Consider the following 15253-nt stretch of genomic DNA (forward strand, 5'->3'; position numbering starts at 1 on the left):
CTTATATACTGAAAGCATTTATTCAATCTCTCTGTTGAAAAAACCAATGTACTGGCTTATAGCATTACAAACAACAGTGGAAAATTACAAGATAAACATAATGCCAATTTCTGAGGGAAGTTATAAGTGGATACGTGGGCAGCAAGGGAGAGACTTCATAAAGCAGAGGAATACCTCTGTCATATCAAGTTTAGCTGAAAAACAGGACAGAGAAAAAACAACAGTATACTTTTTGGAAAGCAAAGGTAGTCACAAAAAACCAAACAAACAAACAAAAAAAACCACACACAATGAACCAAACCAAAAAAGAAAATTCAGAAGAAAAGCCCAAGGCTTCAGTGTTGTGATTGAAATGTATTAAAAAAAGTTCAGAATGAGATGAGAAGAATACAAGTTATGTCAAACAATCTGGAAAGGCAAACCCTGTCAAGTAGGGAACAACTATGACAATGAAGCCATCTGTTTTGAATTCTGAACCAAACATTTTTTTATAAACCAACCAGATAGACAAATTTCCATAGTAATGCCAAAGATAGAATTCAGAGTCTCCGTTCATCTACTTCACCATTCTTCCTCTCACTTGTATTATTCCAGTATTAAAAACTGCAGACATTACACAACCTTTTTAACTGTAGTGTTGACACAGTAGGGACAGAAGACCTAAAGCAAATCTACTAATCTGATTCTCTGCCCTGATACAGAATAGGGGGATATAACCCTATAATTTAGGGAACTGGGTATTATTAATAAGTAGTAGTATGTTCATGTAGTAGAAAACGTTCATATCCTACATTACTCTTTAGGAAGCCTGTTATTTGTATTTGGATTTATACATCTTTAGGAATAGATATGTTAAGTCTTTAGAAGACATAGCCTCTTCAGTATAAGTGGTATTCATTAGTACATCAGTTACAGAAAATCATGCTTGCTCTGAATGGGCTATTATTAACTATAATATCGAGTTACATTGCATAGCTACATTTGGCAGAAGCATGTAGCACTTCCATTACAGTACAGAGAGCTCTCGGAACTGTTTTTGGCTGTCTGTGTAACAATAAATTCAGATATATCTATAAAAAAGTGGCCTACTAACTTCACTGTAGTCAGAGTTTGATTTACACCAAGTACCAGAAGTTCCCATGAGATTTCTGCTGGAAATGAATAGTCAGGAAATTCATCAACATTCATCATTTGTCAACAAAACCCAGCTATTCTTTCCAAATCAAGTAAAAAAATATTATCGTGAGAAGTAGTTGCACAAACACCATCAACCTATGACATGCAAAAACCTCAGTGCCACAGCAATGCAAAGCATTTTGGAGGAACCACTACTTCTAGTTTGTTTGAAGGTTAGAAAGAATTTAACTAGAGTCATTTTCTGAGTGCTGCTACCAATGGAAAATAAACTTTTTTTTTTTTTTTTTTTTAAAAAAAAACTTTTAGTATACACAGCAATGCTGCAGAACGCATTTTTCCAACAAGTATCCTGGATTTCACTCATGCATCCCCACATAACTTTATGTGAAATACTTAATATTCTGGGCATAAAGCACTAAAGGAGTATGTTTCCATTAGATTAGCAGGAAGACCTTTACTAACAGTACTAAGGGCTTTTGGCAACTATACACATCCCTGGGTCTCAGCAGCCACTGCTAGGAGTCAGACAAAACTTGTGGTTTTTTTGTTTTTGTTCTTGCTCTCATCCCTCTGGAACAATGAAATTCAGGAAAGCTCAGCGTTGCTGCGGTCATAAGCCTTCTAACGACAGTCCTTGTGTTATCCATAAATACCAGAGAGGGGGCAAAACAAGTAGGACAAAGTTCCACGCAAGATATACAGAAATAGCTTTTTGCTGTAGTAGTTATTGATGAGCTATTTTGTAAATGCAAGATTTATTCTACGTGCCACTACAGTGGCAAGTTCCAGAAATACAGACTGCAGAGCTGCGTTCCAGCCATGTCTATTGCTCCCCATGCTGTTCTCATCGTTAAGTGATGAATATTGCATCTCAGCCCGACTCAGATGACGCAGGATCCAAAACTCGGGAGATATCTCTGTAAAAACTAGTCTTTACATTCTTGCACACTGAATCTGTGATAGTCAAAAATTATGCTTTCAGAATCAAATATTGATAAGGGCTAACATTAAAACTTCTATTTCATTCTTGATCCAAACGCTGTGCACACCATAGCATGATACTAGTTGGCATACAAAAAAAATATATATATATATAAATAAATAAATAAAAATCAAGAAAGAGAAGAGTTTCTTGATTTTAACAATGAACCTCATATGCAGAAGAGCCCTTTTCTGCTGGCTACCCTGCTTATTTTGATCCAGTTGTAGAAGAGTCCTGCAGAACACAGGAATAAGACAGCTTGTGTGCAGGCATGCACGCACAACTAGACTGCATTTACAGTGCACATTTCGCAGTCTATCATTTCTAAACTTATCAGAGTTTGATTTCTCTTCCCCATGCAAAACTGTTTGGCTGAACATCTGGAGCATGGATTCATTTTCAGAAAACAGAACCAGCTTTCATTGCCTTAACTCTACATTGATGCAACCCAACAGAAGCATGGAACAGCTCTGTCACACAAAGAACAGCAATGACTTCAGATCACTGGAACCTTACACGACATAAGCATAGTAGGTAAAAAAAGTGGTATTTTGGTAACAGCAGACATGACCATTTGCCACAAAGCACCAGTCTCAAATTCTGTTTTTAGCTTCAGATTCTGTCCAATCCTCGCATGCAGATACACAAAGCATCTATGTACAAACACATGCAGACTTGAGAAGCTGAACAGGTTTCCATATGCTACATGAAATGTAAGACTCTAATCCAAGCTCACAAAAACCTATTTTGCCTGTTTATAGTGATGTATTATAGGCCAGAAAACAACAGGATGAGCTGTTACTTCGTAACAATATGCAACATACAGCAGGAAAAGTGTCACACAACAATTTTATTTACAAAAGCCTCAAGTACTTAAATTGATTAAATAAATTAATTTGTTAAATTATAGCAAGTGTAAAAGAGCAGCATCTTAAAGGGTGTGTCTTTTACAGGTAATAAAGACTGGAAGAGAGCACATGACTTTTCAGGTCAGCTCAAGTTTTACAAAACACCACTGTGCCACGTACAGAATTAAGTTGGTTCTTTAAATCTTGACAAACAGCAATACTGAAATAGCACGTATTTGACAGAAGCCAGGCACACCAGAGTATCAAGGCGGTATTTCCAAAGAATATCACCAGACACAGTTAGACAACTCCACATCTAACCCATAACCCACCAGTCACTAAGTAGCCTGCAAGAGTAGCTAAGAAAGTGATGGTAGTATATGACATCTTCCATTTAATTTTGGTTATACATGCACCACACTGAAAATACTTAATTAAGTACAGAATTTCCAAATGCTGTTTGTCTGCATTTTGATGAACTGCAATTTTTACTCAAATGCACAAGTAATCATCTCATAAGAAATGAGTCACTCACCACTTCCTGCCATAATAATATTAAAATCAAACTAAGTTCTATCTGTCGAAGAAACACAAGTAGAAGTTCATAAAGCATCCTGCTTAGTAAGAGAATACTAAGCAATACACGTTTTCACAGTTCATATAAGAATGTACTTCTCAGTTACTTCCCTGGAGACCTGAATATAGAGTCATTAATCATCATTTCACTTACACCTTATCTGAAAACGAGGAACTTAAAGCTGTTGACTGGAAAAGGGTATAAATTTTTCTCCAGATGCACACTGGAGAACCAGCTGATTTTTCAGAAAGCTGTCATAAGCAACCCATAAAAATTCAAAAATATTTTTACATAAAATTAAGTAACACTTTCAGCAGGAAATGACACTAGAGAACTTGCAAGTCAGAGCCAATCAATATCCTGTGATTTTAGGAAAATCTGAACCAGGCTTATTCCACAATTCACGTAATAATGTCTTAGTTTTCTCAGATAGCTTCTATATATACAAATACACAGTGCTTATTTACACTACATGTTAAAAAAAAAACACTCCCAAATTGAGTCACCATTGAGTCAACTCAATAGTGGGAAATACTATGAAGTAACTTCGATTCTACAAATTTACAACATTTTCTGATAAACAGTAACCATAGTCAAGCCTTGTTTTCTTCTTTGATCTTAAGATATAGCCATCATAGAACTCAGAAGTTCTCTACGTTGAGGAAAAAAAAAAACCAAAAAAACACAAACAAAAACATAGCTCCAAAACAAACCCACAGAAACAAAGCACAATAGGAAGGAATTATTCAGATAGCCCAGGAACAGATAAATTTAAGCTACTGTCTTGATGGTAGCCGTGACTGCATAAATATTAAGTAATGCAAAACAAAAGTAAATGTTTTTGTTCAGTGTTCAGGAAAGAACACATACAAAACCCTGCCCCCTCCAGAAAAAAACAATCACATTCATTTCTTATAAAGGAAATGTTTCCTGGGATAGAGAGGATAACTGTTACTGAGAATTTGATGTCATTATCAGGTCTGGAGACCCTGAATCCAGATCATTTCTCAAAAGCAGCCCATAAGCTCATGGGTAAGTAATAGTTGGGTGCTCTCCATTTACTGAAAATACCAGCAACTTCAGAATGACCATTATCTAAACAAAGTTCAAAGAAGAATCTGAACATTTTGATGCAAATACCAGCAAGACTCCCCTGCTTAGGCTGCTCTATACATTTTGTATCTCTAAGATTGAAGTTAGACACGTTCAAGTTTGCTCTTCCCTGCTATTTCACTCATTAAAAGACCGATCAAAATATTTAGCAATATATGCCAATCAACGCTGCGCTGACTCTTTCATCTTCTACTGACGACTGAATGAAGTTTACTACGTTCTATAAAATAAGGTACACGAATCGTCTGCATGTCTGTAAAGAACCTAAACAGTTTTAAGATATAATAAATCAAAGTGAAATTGTGGGCTGATGAGAGCATACATTCAAGACCATAAATACATAAAGCAGACCTTTTATTAGTCAAATAACTAAGTGCTATCAGTTTAACAAGGTGTAATATGAAAATGCATTAAGTGTTTAACCCTGAGTAAGCACTAAGCTAGCAAATGGAACTTTTCACTAAATACTACTGCAAAGCTCTCTGACTAGGAATAACAAAGTACTCACACATTAAGCTTCATTAAGTTTCCACTATCCCTTTTATTTTTTTTTTTTTAATGGAAGCATCTAAATATCTGTGAGCTAACTGTAAACCAGTCAAATTCAATCAGTAGTCACAAATGTGGTTTTCCGTGAAGTAATTCTATTGAGTAGAGTTTGCTCTTAAGCCACTGTAAGAGAAGAACCATTCATTGGTCACATTTCACAGAACTGTATCACAGAATCACAGAATTGCAGGGGTTGGAAGGGACCTCCAGAGATCATCGAGTCCAACCGCAAGCTCCTAGCAAAGATCTAGCAAGTTTCAGCTCCTAGTGACTTGAAGTCTCTTTTACAATGTCAGAGACACTACGCTTTTACTGTCGTTACTATTCAGACTAAGTTTGCTACAATTTCTTACAATATTGCTGCCCTTATGTAAAGGCAACTTATGAAACATTTGAGTCCTTAGTTAACAAGATCTAGGCATTTTCATAGTTTTTCCTTCAACAAATGTCAGAGAATGAGGTAGTTGTTAAACCTATAACACCTTCAAAAACAGTTTAAACCCACTTATCTTCCACAACATGAAGAGCCCTCCAGTTAAGGCAGTCAATCTGGCTAAACAAAATGAGACTGAAACATTATGACAAGTGATAAACAAACTATCAAGAGCTGCAGAAAATGAAAAAATGCCCTTGTTAATCTATATTAATGCTAGCTATGTGAGTAAACTCGGTCTTACATTACACGAAACAAAGCAATAGTTACAGAAAGAGGAAACTACACTCCTCTCTCTAGCACAGGAAGGTAAGCATGTTCTCATAATGAGGACAAAACAAAGAATCTGTAAGTAAACAACACTGCACAGCCAACTTGAACAATGGCAAAGCTAAGCAAAAAAAAATCCCTAGAAGAACTCAGTTTAGTAGTTAGATCATCATGAGAAAGCACAATTGAAGATAGTATTGCAAGGACATTTTTTTTATATCACACTTATTGAGTTCGTTCACCTGATAAGAGTTCATTTAAGAGGCAATAGTTGCTTCAATCCCATCTTACGTTTTTTAACCTGCACAATCTTTTAACCACAAACAGTCCCAATTCTGCTGTTAACTTTTTGTATAGTATGCAAATTGAAAATTTTGACTAATACAACAGTAAGTCTGATTTGATCACAAATATTAACTATCAGATACAGCCCGAATTTAACAGAGACTGCCAGTAACAAATCAGCAGATACGTCTACCTAAGTACTTCATAACATCTGTTTGAATTCAGCACTCGTTTCTGCAGATCTTCCATGAGAGGATGATTGAAATGCTTTGGAAGTGTTTTACTGGCAAGAACAGATACAGGAAGACACTTAAGCATACCTCAATTCATTAACAAAGTGTGGCAAGGTTACTTCTGGCAGGTCATTTACTTACCTCCACTTGCTGATTCTTGCTCTTCCCCTTCAGGAAACGTAGCCTGGCTTGGTAAGCTATTCCTAGAACGAGTGACTGACTCTAAATGTGAAGCCCTTCCCAGCAGAGATAGCTCATCTAGCACCTCTCCCTCTTTGGCTTCCAAATCAGATTTTGAAGTGGTTAACTGTTTTATGTTACCTGGTGTCATTAAACTATTTGGATCATTTAAGCAAGCTACAGTACCACTGTCCAGGCTTAGTACTCTGGCACGATTCTTGGCACTGTTTGTGCTAGAAGTCCGACGTGTAGATCGTTTTTTGCTAATTCCTTCAGAGCTCACGTGGGTTTTATGAATATTTTCAGAGTCTGCGCCCCCACGTTCTTTAGAAACATATTTGGTCTTTAGAGCACTGTACTTTCCCTCAGGAGACTGGCATGAATGGGATGTGGTGCTGGAAGAGCTATCACTGCTGAACTGATGAGCTGACTGCATACTTGACGTCCTGCTTAAGTCACTTTGATCACTGGAGTCCTCATCATGACAAAACACGGCACTGTGGGGTTTAGTACCAGATACACTTCTGAAGGAAACATATTCCCTGTGCCGACTTGAATCAAAACTACTAGCCCGCTTTTTTCCTGTCCGTCTTCGGCTGGACTTGTGGGTAGAGGCTGTTCGATGTATTAAGCTAGAAGATTTGGGTCGAACATCTCCTTCTTTTTGTTTTCCACTAGTTTCTTTAGAAGCTCTTGAATCTAACAACAGAACTACTTTCTCACTCTGCTCATCTCTTTGTTCAGCAGCCTTCCCAGGTGGCCTGTCAGCTTGTGTAGTCAGTTCATTGGCATGTGGGTTTTTATTGGCCTCTTCCGAAGCAGAGGCACTAAGACCCTTCTGACTGTGCATCTCATTGGATGCATTAGAACCCTTTACCTCTTGAACACCACTAATAGAACTCATTTCCACAGCAGTCCTTTCACTACTAGTCCTTTTGTCAGTAGTAGAACTACTGTCATCCTCTGAGTCAACACCACAGTCTTTTTTCTTACCATCCTTTTTCTCTTCTCTAGGAGACTCCTCCTCATGCTCTGACAGCACACTTTCTATATGCGTAGAGCTAGTATGTTCACTTTTATAGCTACTGATGGTACTGTTAGTGTCACGATCAGTCCCACTGCAGTAGCTTTCTGTTGAACCACTGCTTCTAGTACTCAGGCTTCTCAGACTGTCCACACTTTTGTCTGCTTTCAAGGATTTGCTCTTCCCACTCTTAGCCAGTGGTTGAGGGCTGCTACTTTTCAGAATGTCATCCAACTGAAAAACTCCTGAAATGCAAGAGTTCTCAGCCAAGGACTCTCTAGATCCAGAAGGGGGCTTAGAAGCTTCTAACTCACTGACAGTATCTAGTCCTCGCCTTTGCTGATAAAGAGGGAAGTCATTCAGTGAAGCATCTGGAAAAGCAACAGCAGAGCTAGAAGTCCTTGGTACCCCTCGTGGTCTGTGATCCTTTCTATAGGAGTGAGAATGCAGAGTTATAAGCGAAGCTACTTCTGAGTCACACGCATTAGCTTTAGACTGGTCCACAAGCTGATTGTTCGAGAGGCACAATTTATCACTGTTGTCTCGTGGCAAATCTTGTCCAGAGGATAGTGAAGGCTGGATGGAGACAAACGAGTCATTCGACACCAGACGAAAAAGCTTCCGATCAGTTGCCAAATCTGTTGAAGTACATATTTATATGAATATTTTACAAGAATATTTACAATTCATAGTTTGTTTCTCAAATGCTTTTTAAAAACAAATGAATTTGCAAGGACAATGCTTTGTATCACAATTTAAAAAAACTTCTTAATGTCCAGACAAGTCTGACAGCCATTATGCTTTAAAAAAAAAAAAAAAAAAAAAAGCAGCAGCTAAATCTTAGTAGGTAATAGAAGACAAAAAGAATTCCAACTAGCCCACAACCTCTTTTCTTGCTCAATGTGTCTCAAGGTTTATACATGTTCCCCTGACTCTGCTTTCTGTCTCACCTCCTGCAGGCAGTAAACTGTTTCACAGAAATCTTCGCTGATTAAGGAAAATAACTCCCCTCAACTCTGAGGGCAACAAAAACAAACAAAAAATATATACCACACCTAACACATACCTTATAAACTTGTGGGTTTCATCAAAATCATAACAGAACTCTTTAGGAAGTTACTGAGATTAATTCAGACAGTGCTGAATTACGGTTTGATGAAGAGAACAAATGTTGCCTGCCCTTTCAAAACTGATATCCTACTTCTAACACTGGCTCCGTGAAAGCAAGTCCCAAGGATCTGCTATCAGCTCTTGTTCAGGATCATTGTTTCCATTACCCATCACAAGCTTTCTCCTGTACAAGGGTCCACCTGGAAGTTGAGAGTCAGGCTATTTTCCTTTACATTTTGTCAAAATAAATAAATAAATAAATAAAAATCCAGAGATGAGGTTAAGTTAGTACAACTGCTAATTTTTGGTAAGGTTTATAACCACATGTAACTTAGAAGATTTAGCAAACAGCTCCATTATGAAGTGGAAGGAAGCTGCCTATTACAACAGCACCACTGCCTGTGATGCGACATCGTAGATATACTTTCTGCATTGTATCACTGCCTGTCATCACTGAATACACTTAAGGAATCTAACAGACAAATTAGACCTGCCAAATTGAACTACTCTACTTTTTGAGTTAACTTCCTGTTAATCATCAGATACTTTAAAAAAATCAGGAAACAAAAGATTTCCCTATGGTGCTATGCTCCATTTTATTTTAGTTTGAGAAGATTTTTTTTTCCTGGCAACAAAGCTAAATGAGAAATGAAGTCTGAAACAAAACTGGAAGAATGAAGAATGCAAGCTAGCATTTTCCTTACAGATTAGGAAAAAGCAACTACAGGAACTGTGTTAGCTCAAGTACTGGAAACTGTCCTTAGCCTAGAAAAACCATTCTGTGCAGGCCTGTTACCAGAATAGCACACCTATTTAGAAAACATCATTTGGCTGCAATGGGAAGCAGAGCAAAGTAGTCAACAACAAAATCCCTGAATTCCACATCATTTTCAGTATAACAAACTACTTAACAGACACACAAGGTAGCTATCCTTCAGCAGCAAGGAGACAATACAGTAAATATTTATCACCTGCTGGAAAATGCAAGAGCAGGAAACATGCAACCCAAGAATAAAGATAGAAGGATTCAAGCTATGCATCCCAGGAACTTAAAGTAATTAAGAAAAGAAACAGAGAGCTTCAAGATAAAGTATTTTAGATTCTATCAAGAAACTGCATGAATGTATTTAGGCTGTTTAGCAAAGGGTCACTGTAACAAAACACCATGTTTAATATGCAGGAAAAAGAAATTTTACCTTGTTCTTCACTCCCTTCTTTACACAGGCTAGAACTCTGTCCAAGACTTAAACTGATATCATCAGAGGTCTTGGCAGTGTCAGTATCTCCTGTAAATATTAAGAAAGAACAGTACTAGTGCTGAAAATATTAACACACAGATCTACACGCACAGAAGATTCCTCATCTGTCACAGAGCTTGTTACCCTTATTTCCTCATGCAAAGGCAGACAATGCTAGTTGCAAGTTACACAAGATTTAATCTTTTGTTTTTGAGGTATATATTGCATATATACCTATTTTGTGCTAAGAACGTTTTCATTCAACTACACAGATCTCCCACAGAAGATCTGTAGAAGTATCTTAAAACCCAATGAAATTGATTTTTTTAAAAAATACAATTAGAGATATATACTTGAATGTTACTTTTTGCAATGGCTGCCAATAAAAATGATGGGTAGATTGTAACAAAATATTTATAAATATTAAAAATGGACAAAGAAAAAAGTGAGGATGGTAGGAAAAAAAAAAATCAGTTTTCTTATTATCAGCTTAATAAGTATACAAAATAGCAATTTTCCATATCACAAATAATTCATCTCCTCCCTGCCAGTGAAGTTTACAATGGCTGTCCTTAGACAATATCCAGACATCCCTGATGCTAAGTAACCATAAATACTCAAGTCACTGAAACTCAGTATCAGAAGAGTCACTGGTTAAAACAGGACTCAAAATCATAAGTGAAAGTCCACTCAAACCAGTCCCTCAGCTCAGCAATTAAAAAAATAACAGATGCTGTACAGAAAACATAGCACATGCTCCAAAATGCACTCTCTGAATGTTTTAGATGCATCATTTCCAGCTGTCAAGGTGGATTTCCTCCCACTAGTAAATTAAGTCATCTTAAAAAAAAAGTTTTTAAGATGAAGTATTTGGAAACAGCATAGTAAGCAATATTATTAAAATGCTTCCACAATGTAATTTTTAGAAGCAGCTAAAAACCTCACCTTTGATTGTTGCTGCTGTTCCCAGACGAGATAATCCAGATCCAACCTAGAAACAGGGAATTTTGTAAAAAGCTGTTGGATTACAGTGATTAGCCAACTGTATTTTTTGTAACTGCAATGCATGCATTTGTCCATACATCTAAGGGATATTTTTAAAGACACGAAAGCTTCCAACAATACCACAGCACTGTAAAGTCATTTCTACCTCAAAATATTTCTGCCAACAGATGACAAAGCACCTAATTATGCATCCAACTACATTGCTATTTCTTTGTTTTATGGCCAACACACTTAGGCATTTCACTCCACTGATTTAAAAAGCCACCGCTTCTAATCTGGACATTTTCCTTGAAAATACTTCATGGGGAAAATGAACTACTGCTGTGGTGATCCACTAATAACTGCTGCCATAAAGCTGTATGTTCAATGCAGTACCAATGGGTGCCTAAAATGTTTAAGGGAAACACCACGTTAATATAAAAATTCTGTTCAACTTAGTAAATACCAAGCTAAATCCAGAAGTTGTTTGCCTTGGAAGAGATGCACGCTTTCAGCAGGGTTAGCTTTGAGGTCTATCAGAGAGTTGATTCAACGATTAGAAAACCACAAGGACATTACATGTTAGTACAGGGGAAGTGGCAGCAGCACACTTCCCCTTGGTTGACGTGCTGAATAAGCTTAGATCAATTTAACCTAATCATTGGCATGGAGCTGTTGAAGCAGGTCCAAAGGAGACCACAAAGACACTCAGAGCATTGTAATACCACTCCTACAAAGAAAGGCTGAGGGAACTGGGCTTGCTCATCACAGAGAAATCTCTGGGGAGATCTCAGTCCAGCCTTCCAGTACTTAAAGGGAACATATAAACAAGATGAAGACTGACCTTTTACATGGTCTGATAGTGAATGGGACAAAGGGAAATGATTTTAAACTAAGAGAGGTGAGATTAGGTTAGACATCAGGAGAAAATTCTCTACTCAGATGGCAGTGAGGCACTAGCACAGGCCCCCAGAAGCTGCACGTGCCCCATCCACAGCCACATTCAAGAACAGCTTAGTGGAGCCCTGAGCAGCCTGATCTAGTGGGTGGCAACCCTGCCCACAACAGAGGTTTGGAAGTAGATGATCTTTGAGGTCCCTTCCAACTCTAGCTACTCTATGACTCTGTGATTTTCCTTTATCTGATTCTTCCCTCTTGTTCCTGCTAGTGCAATTTTTCTTTTAATAGCAGTTTGATTACATAGACTACAATCATCTCCAAGCAAGTAAATTGAAGTATTTATTGAGCTATGTTTAGATACTAGCTACAATCATATTCCAAGTTTTATTTAATATCTATTTTCAGTCATGTTCAATGGCCAAATAGCAGATGTCCCTCCCCATTTAAGAGTTTGATAGCCATTTAGGATTAGTCTGCCTTTTTATGTACATTCTGTAACCTCTAGCAAATGTTATGATGAGATGTTGCAGAGAATTTAGGCTTTCCTTTAGTAATACTTCCACCATCACCTCCCTCAAAAAACTCACAAAAAACCCAGCACGACTGACAGGTAATTAAATCTCTCAGAAACAGGATAGGCAAAGGGCATTCAAAGGCAAAATATGAACTTGAGAGATTTAAAAAAAGAAAGATGGCAACCGTGCTTTACTGTATAATTTAATTGACACACACACAAAAAAAGCATATTTCTACTAATTCCTCTCTGTAAGTATAACAAATCTAACATTCTCTGAACACACATGAAGATTTTACCCAGCCAGACTGCAGCATAACTGCTTTGCTACAAAAAAATCAAAGCCTGTTGAATTAATTTTCTTCACTGCACTGCCAAACACACTTTTGTCAGTCATCTTGCAATTTTTCCAAGTTTGGTGAGTTTTTTTTTTTTGACCTTCAGCAATACGCTCTGTCTACAGATGCTGTAGCTGAATGCAAATGTATCAGCACAGGAAAACTGAAAAGAACTCAGTTGCTTACTGTACACTTACCCTGCTGATGCTTCAAATTCAATCACAGGCAACTAGCAAGCACTAATTTTTATCAGTAGTTTCAACTGCATTAAAGCATGAAGCATAGAGTATGGAGCTCCTTCACATGCTTTAACACTGCAACAGTTTGGTGTGGAAAATGCTCTTAAATAAAGGCGTCTCAAAGAAACAAGAGCCCTGGTCTACTAACCTGCTCCTCCATGGACCATCGCTTCCTATTCCTTGAACACTACAAACCCTACCTATGCTGCATAACAAGACATTATACAGCAAGAACACCAACATAACACTGCACTACATTATATGCTGCTAGCCAACAGAGCTAATCGGATGGACTTGTTATAATACCAAGACGAGGATTTCCCCTCCATCCAAAAATAGCTTCTGTATCCTTAACAGAATGCTGCAGTGCTCTCTGGCAGCATAACCTTACAGTCAGGACAGTCAGATCTAGTCATCCTCTGATAAGTTGGTAAAAGAAGGATGCCATATCTGGCTAATCATCACAAGCTAAATGAAAGGAACAGTACATACAGCACTGTAAAAGTCAAATACAGCAGACATAATAAAGGAACAGAACAGCTTCCCAGCAAAACCACAAAATGAACGGAGCATAACGAAGCTGTATTACAATCCAAGAAAGGCAAGTTCTTCAGCCCTTCCATCTGGAATACAGCAGCCCATATTTAGTGCCTTCCTCCTGCTCCTGCTGAGGCATCAAAATTGGGAAGATTTTGCAGAGGTAATCTAAAGATTAACAGTTTTATTATTTCCATTTCAACCATCTTTGTACTCCAGCAAATTAACTTTTTTTTTTTTTTTTTAATGCAGAGTCTGAATCATCAGAAATAATGATGTTCAAAAAGTCATTTAGCACGGCAAGAGATAGTGATGGATACATCCCAAGAAGAGTTAACAGAAGCCTCCTCAAAATTAATACAACTGATGCTTACCAATCAAGTGCCTAAATGACACATATCAAACAGTTAGTTTGTGCCATGACTTTGCAGCTGTGTTCTATCTAATGGCACACTGGTACAAAAGGGAAGACAAAAGCCTGCGACAGCAGGTCTTACTATTTATCTGACCATGTTCTGAGCCATCTTCCTAAATCAGAAGAAAGCAAGCTGAGCAGAAATCGAATACTTCCTGCTGGGACTGTAGTTTGCCTCGTAAAAGCCAGCTGTTCTTAGAAGACAGGACTGGATGAGCAGGAACTGAACAGCTCGTGCAACACCATCCCAAACAAAGCAATTAAATACAACAGATAAGGCAGATAAGTTGCTGATCTTAGTACAATCAAAAGAACAATACTAAAAATAAAAATCAGCAATGAGTAGTGGTCACAAAGCCAGCAGCAACAACTGCAAATGCTTTAATTCTTACCTGGTTGTTTGGATCTATTCCAGCATAAGAATTGCGTGAACTACAGCCAACAGGGGGAGTGGCTTCTCGAATGAACTCTGACATCTCAATTCCTCCACCAGGGTCACTAAGGGAAAGATTAAAAATAATTAACCTACCAGTTAAACACAGAAAATGTCTGACTATGCTGAGTCATATTTAAAAAATTAGATTTAAAAACATGTTCTTGCTTTTCAAAATTCATAAGCTCAAGCATATCCCAGTACCTCAGACAAAAAGTGCTCATGTGATGCAGAAAACTGAGGTGTAACTGGAGCAACCCATACACTAGTACAGAAGCTGCTTGCCTTGCAACTTCACTGCCACTGGCCAGCACAAAGTATGAAGAATTAGGAATCTTAAGGGATTCTGAAATGCTGGCATCTGAAATTTTCCCAGCAAGTGAACACAGATGTTTAACTTTTGGAACATCTGTCAGCTGGAACATACAGAAATCAACTGACAGAAAAAGCACTCAATAACAGTCCTTCTAAAAGCAGGGAAAGAATTCAATTTGAAGTCATTTGCTGTTACACAGATCAAAAAGTTCTCCTTAAGTTGTACCTAGGAGCAAAATTAAGCATGGGTTAAACAAGTAGCCACATATCATCACTGAAAGCTATTGGAAAGGCAGGAAGATACAGGCCCTAAGGGACTTTGCCATCATCAGACACCAAATCATTACTTATGTAGGTCACTCTAAAATTAATGCCTCCTATTAATTTCCATGGAAACTACAACAATGCTATTTGGTACTGAAATTTCACAGCTACAAAACACTCTTTTTCAGTTTTGTCTCCACTATGAGCTATGCCTTCTCCTCTGCAACAAACAAGAGCATACATGCCAGATTCAAACATCTGCATCAGTGGAGGTGACCCACCGTCACTCCTGTTGAGACATACCATCCACTGCCTCACTGTGTTCATACCCACTG

General features: G+C 37.8%; 1 protein-coding gene across 7 annotated transcripts in view; it reads right to left on the bottom strand.

The window, feature by feature from the left end:
- The window catches only part of PCNX1 (pecanex 1), an 82624-nt gene that overhangs the window by 53727 nt on the left and 13644 nt on the right, over positions 1–15253 (bottom strand). For all 7 annotated transcript variants that reach the window (XM_042814042.1, XM_042814038.1, XM_042814037.1 and 4 more), the window contains 4 exons: positions 14299–14404; positions 10925–10970; positions 9938–10027; positions 6569–8269 (listed from right to left, as the gene is read on the bottom strand). In XM_042814042.1, coding sequence (XP_042669976.1) covers positions 6569–8269; positions 9938–10027; positions 10925–10970; positions 14299–14404 — 1943 coding nt within the window. The remainder of the gene's footprint in view (positions 1–6568; positions 8270–9937; positions 10028–10924; positions 10971–14298; positions 14405–15253) is intronic.

The sequence above is a fragment of the Centrocercus urophasianus genome, unplaced genomic scaffold (genome assembly GCF_019232065.1).
Source record: "Centrocercus urophasianus isolate 14NV4802_14NV808 unplaced genomic scaffold, USGS_Curo_1.0 seq_14, whole genome shotgun sequence".
Classification (NCBI taxonomy): Eukaryota; Metazoa; Chordata; class Aves; order Galliformes; family Phasianidae; genus Centrocercus; species Centrocercus urophasianus.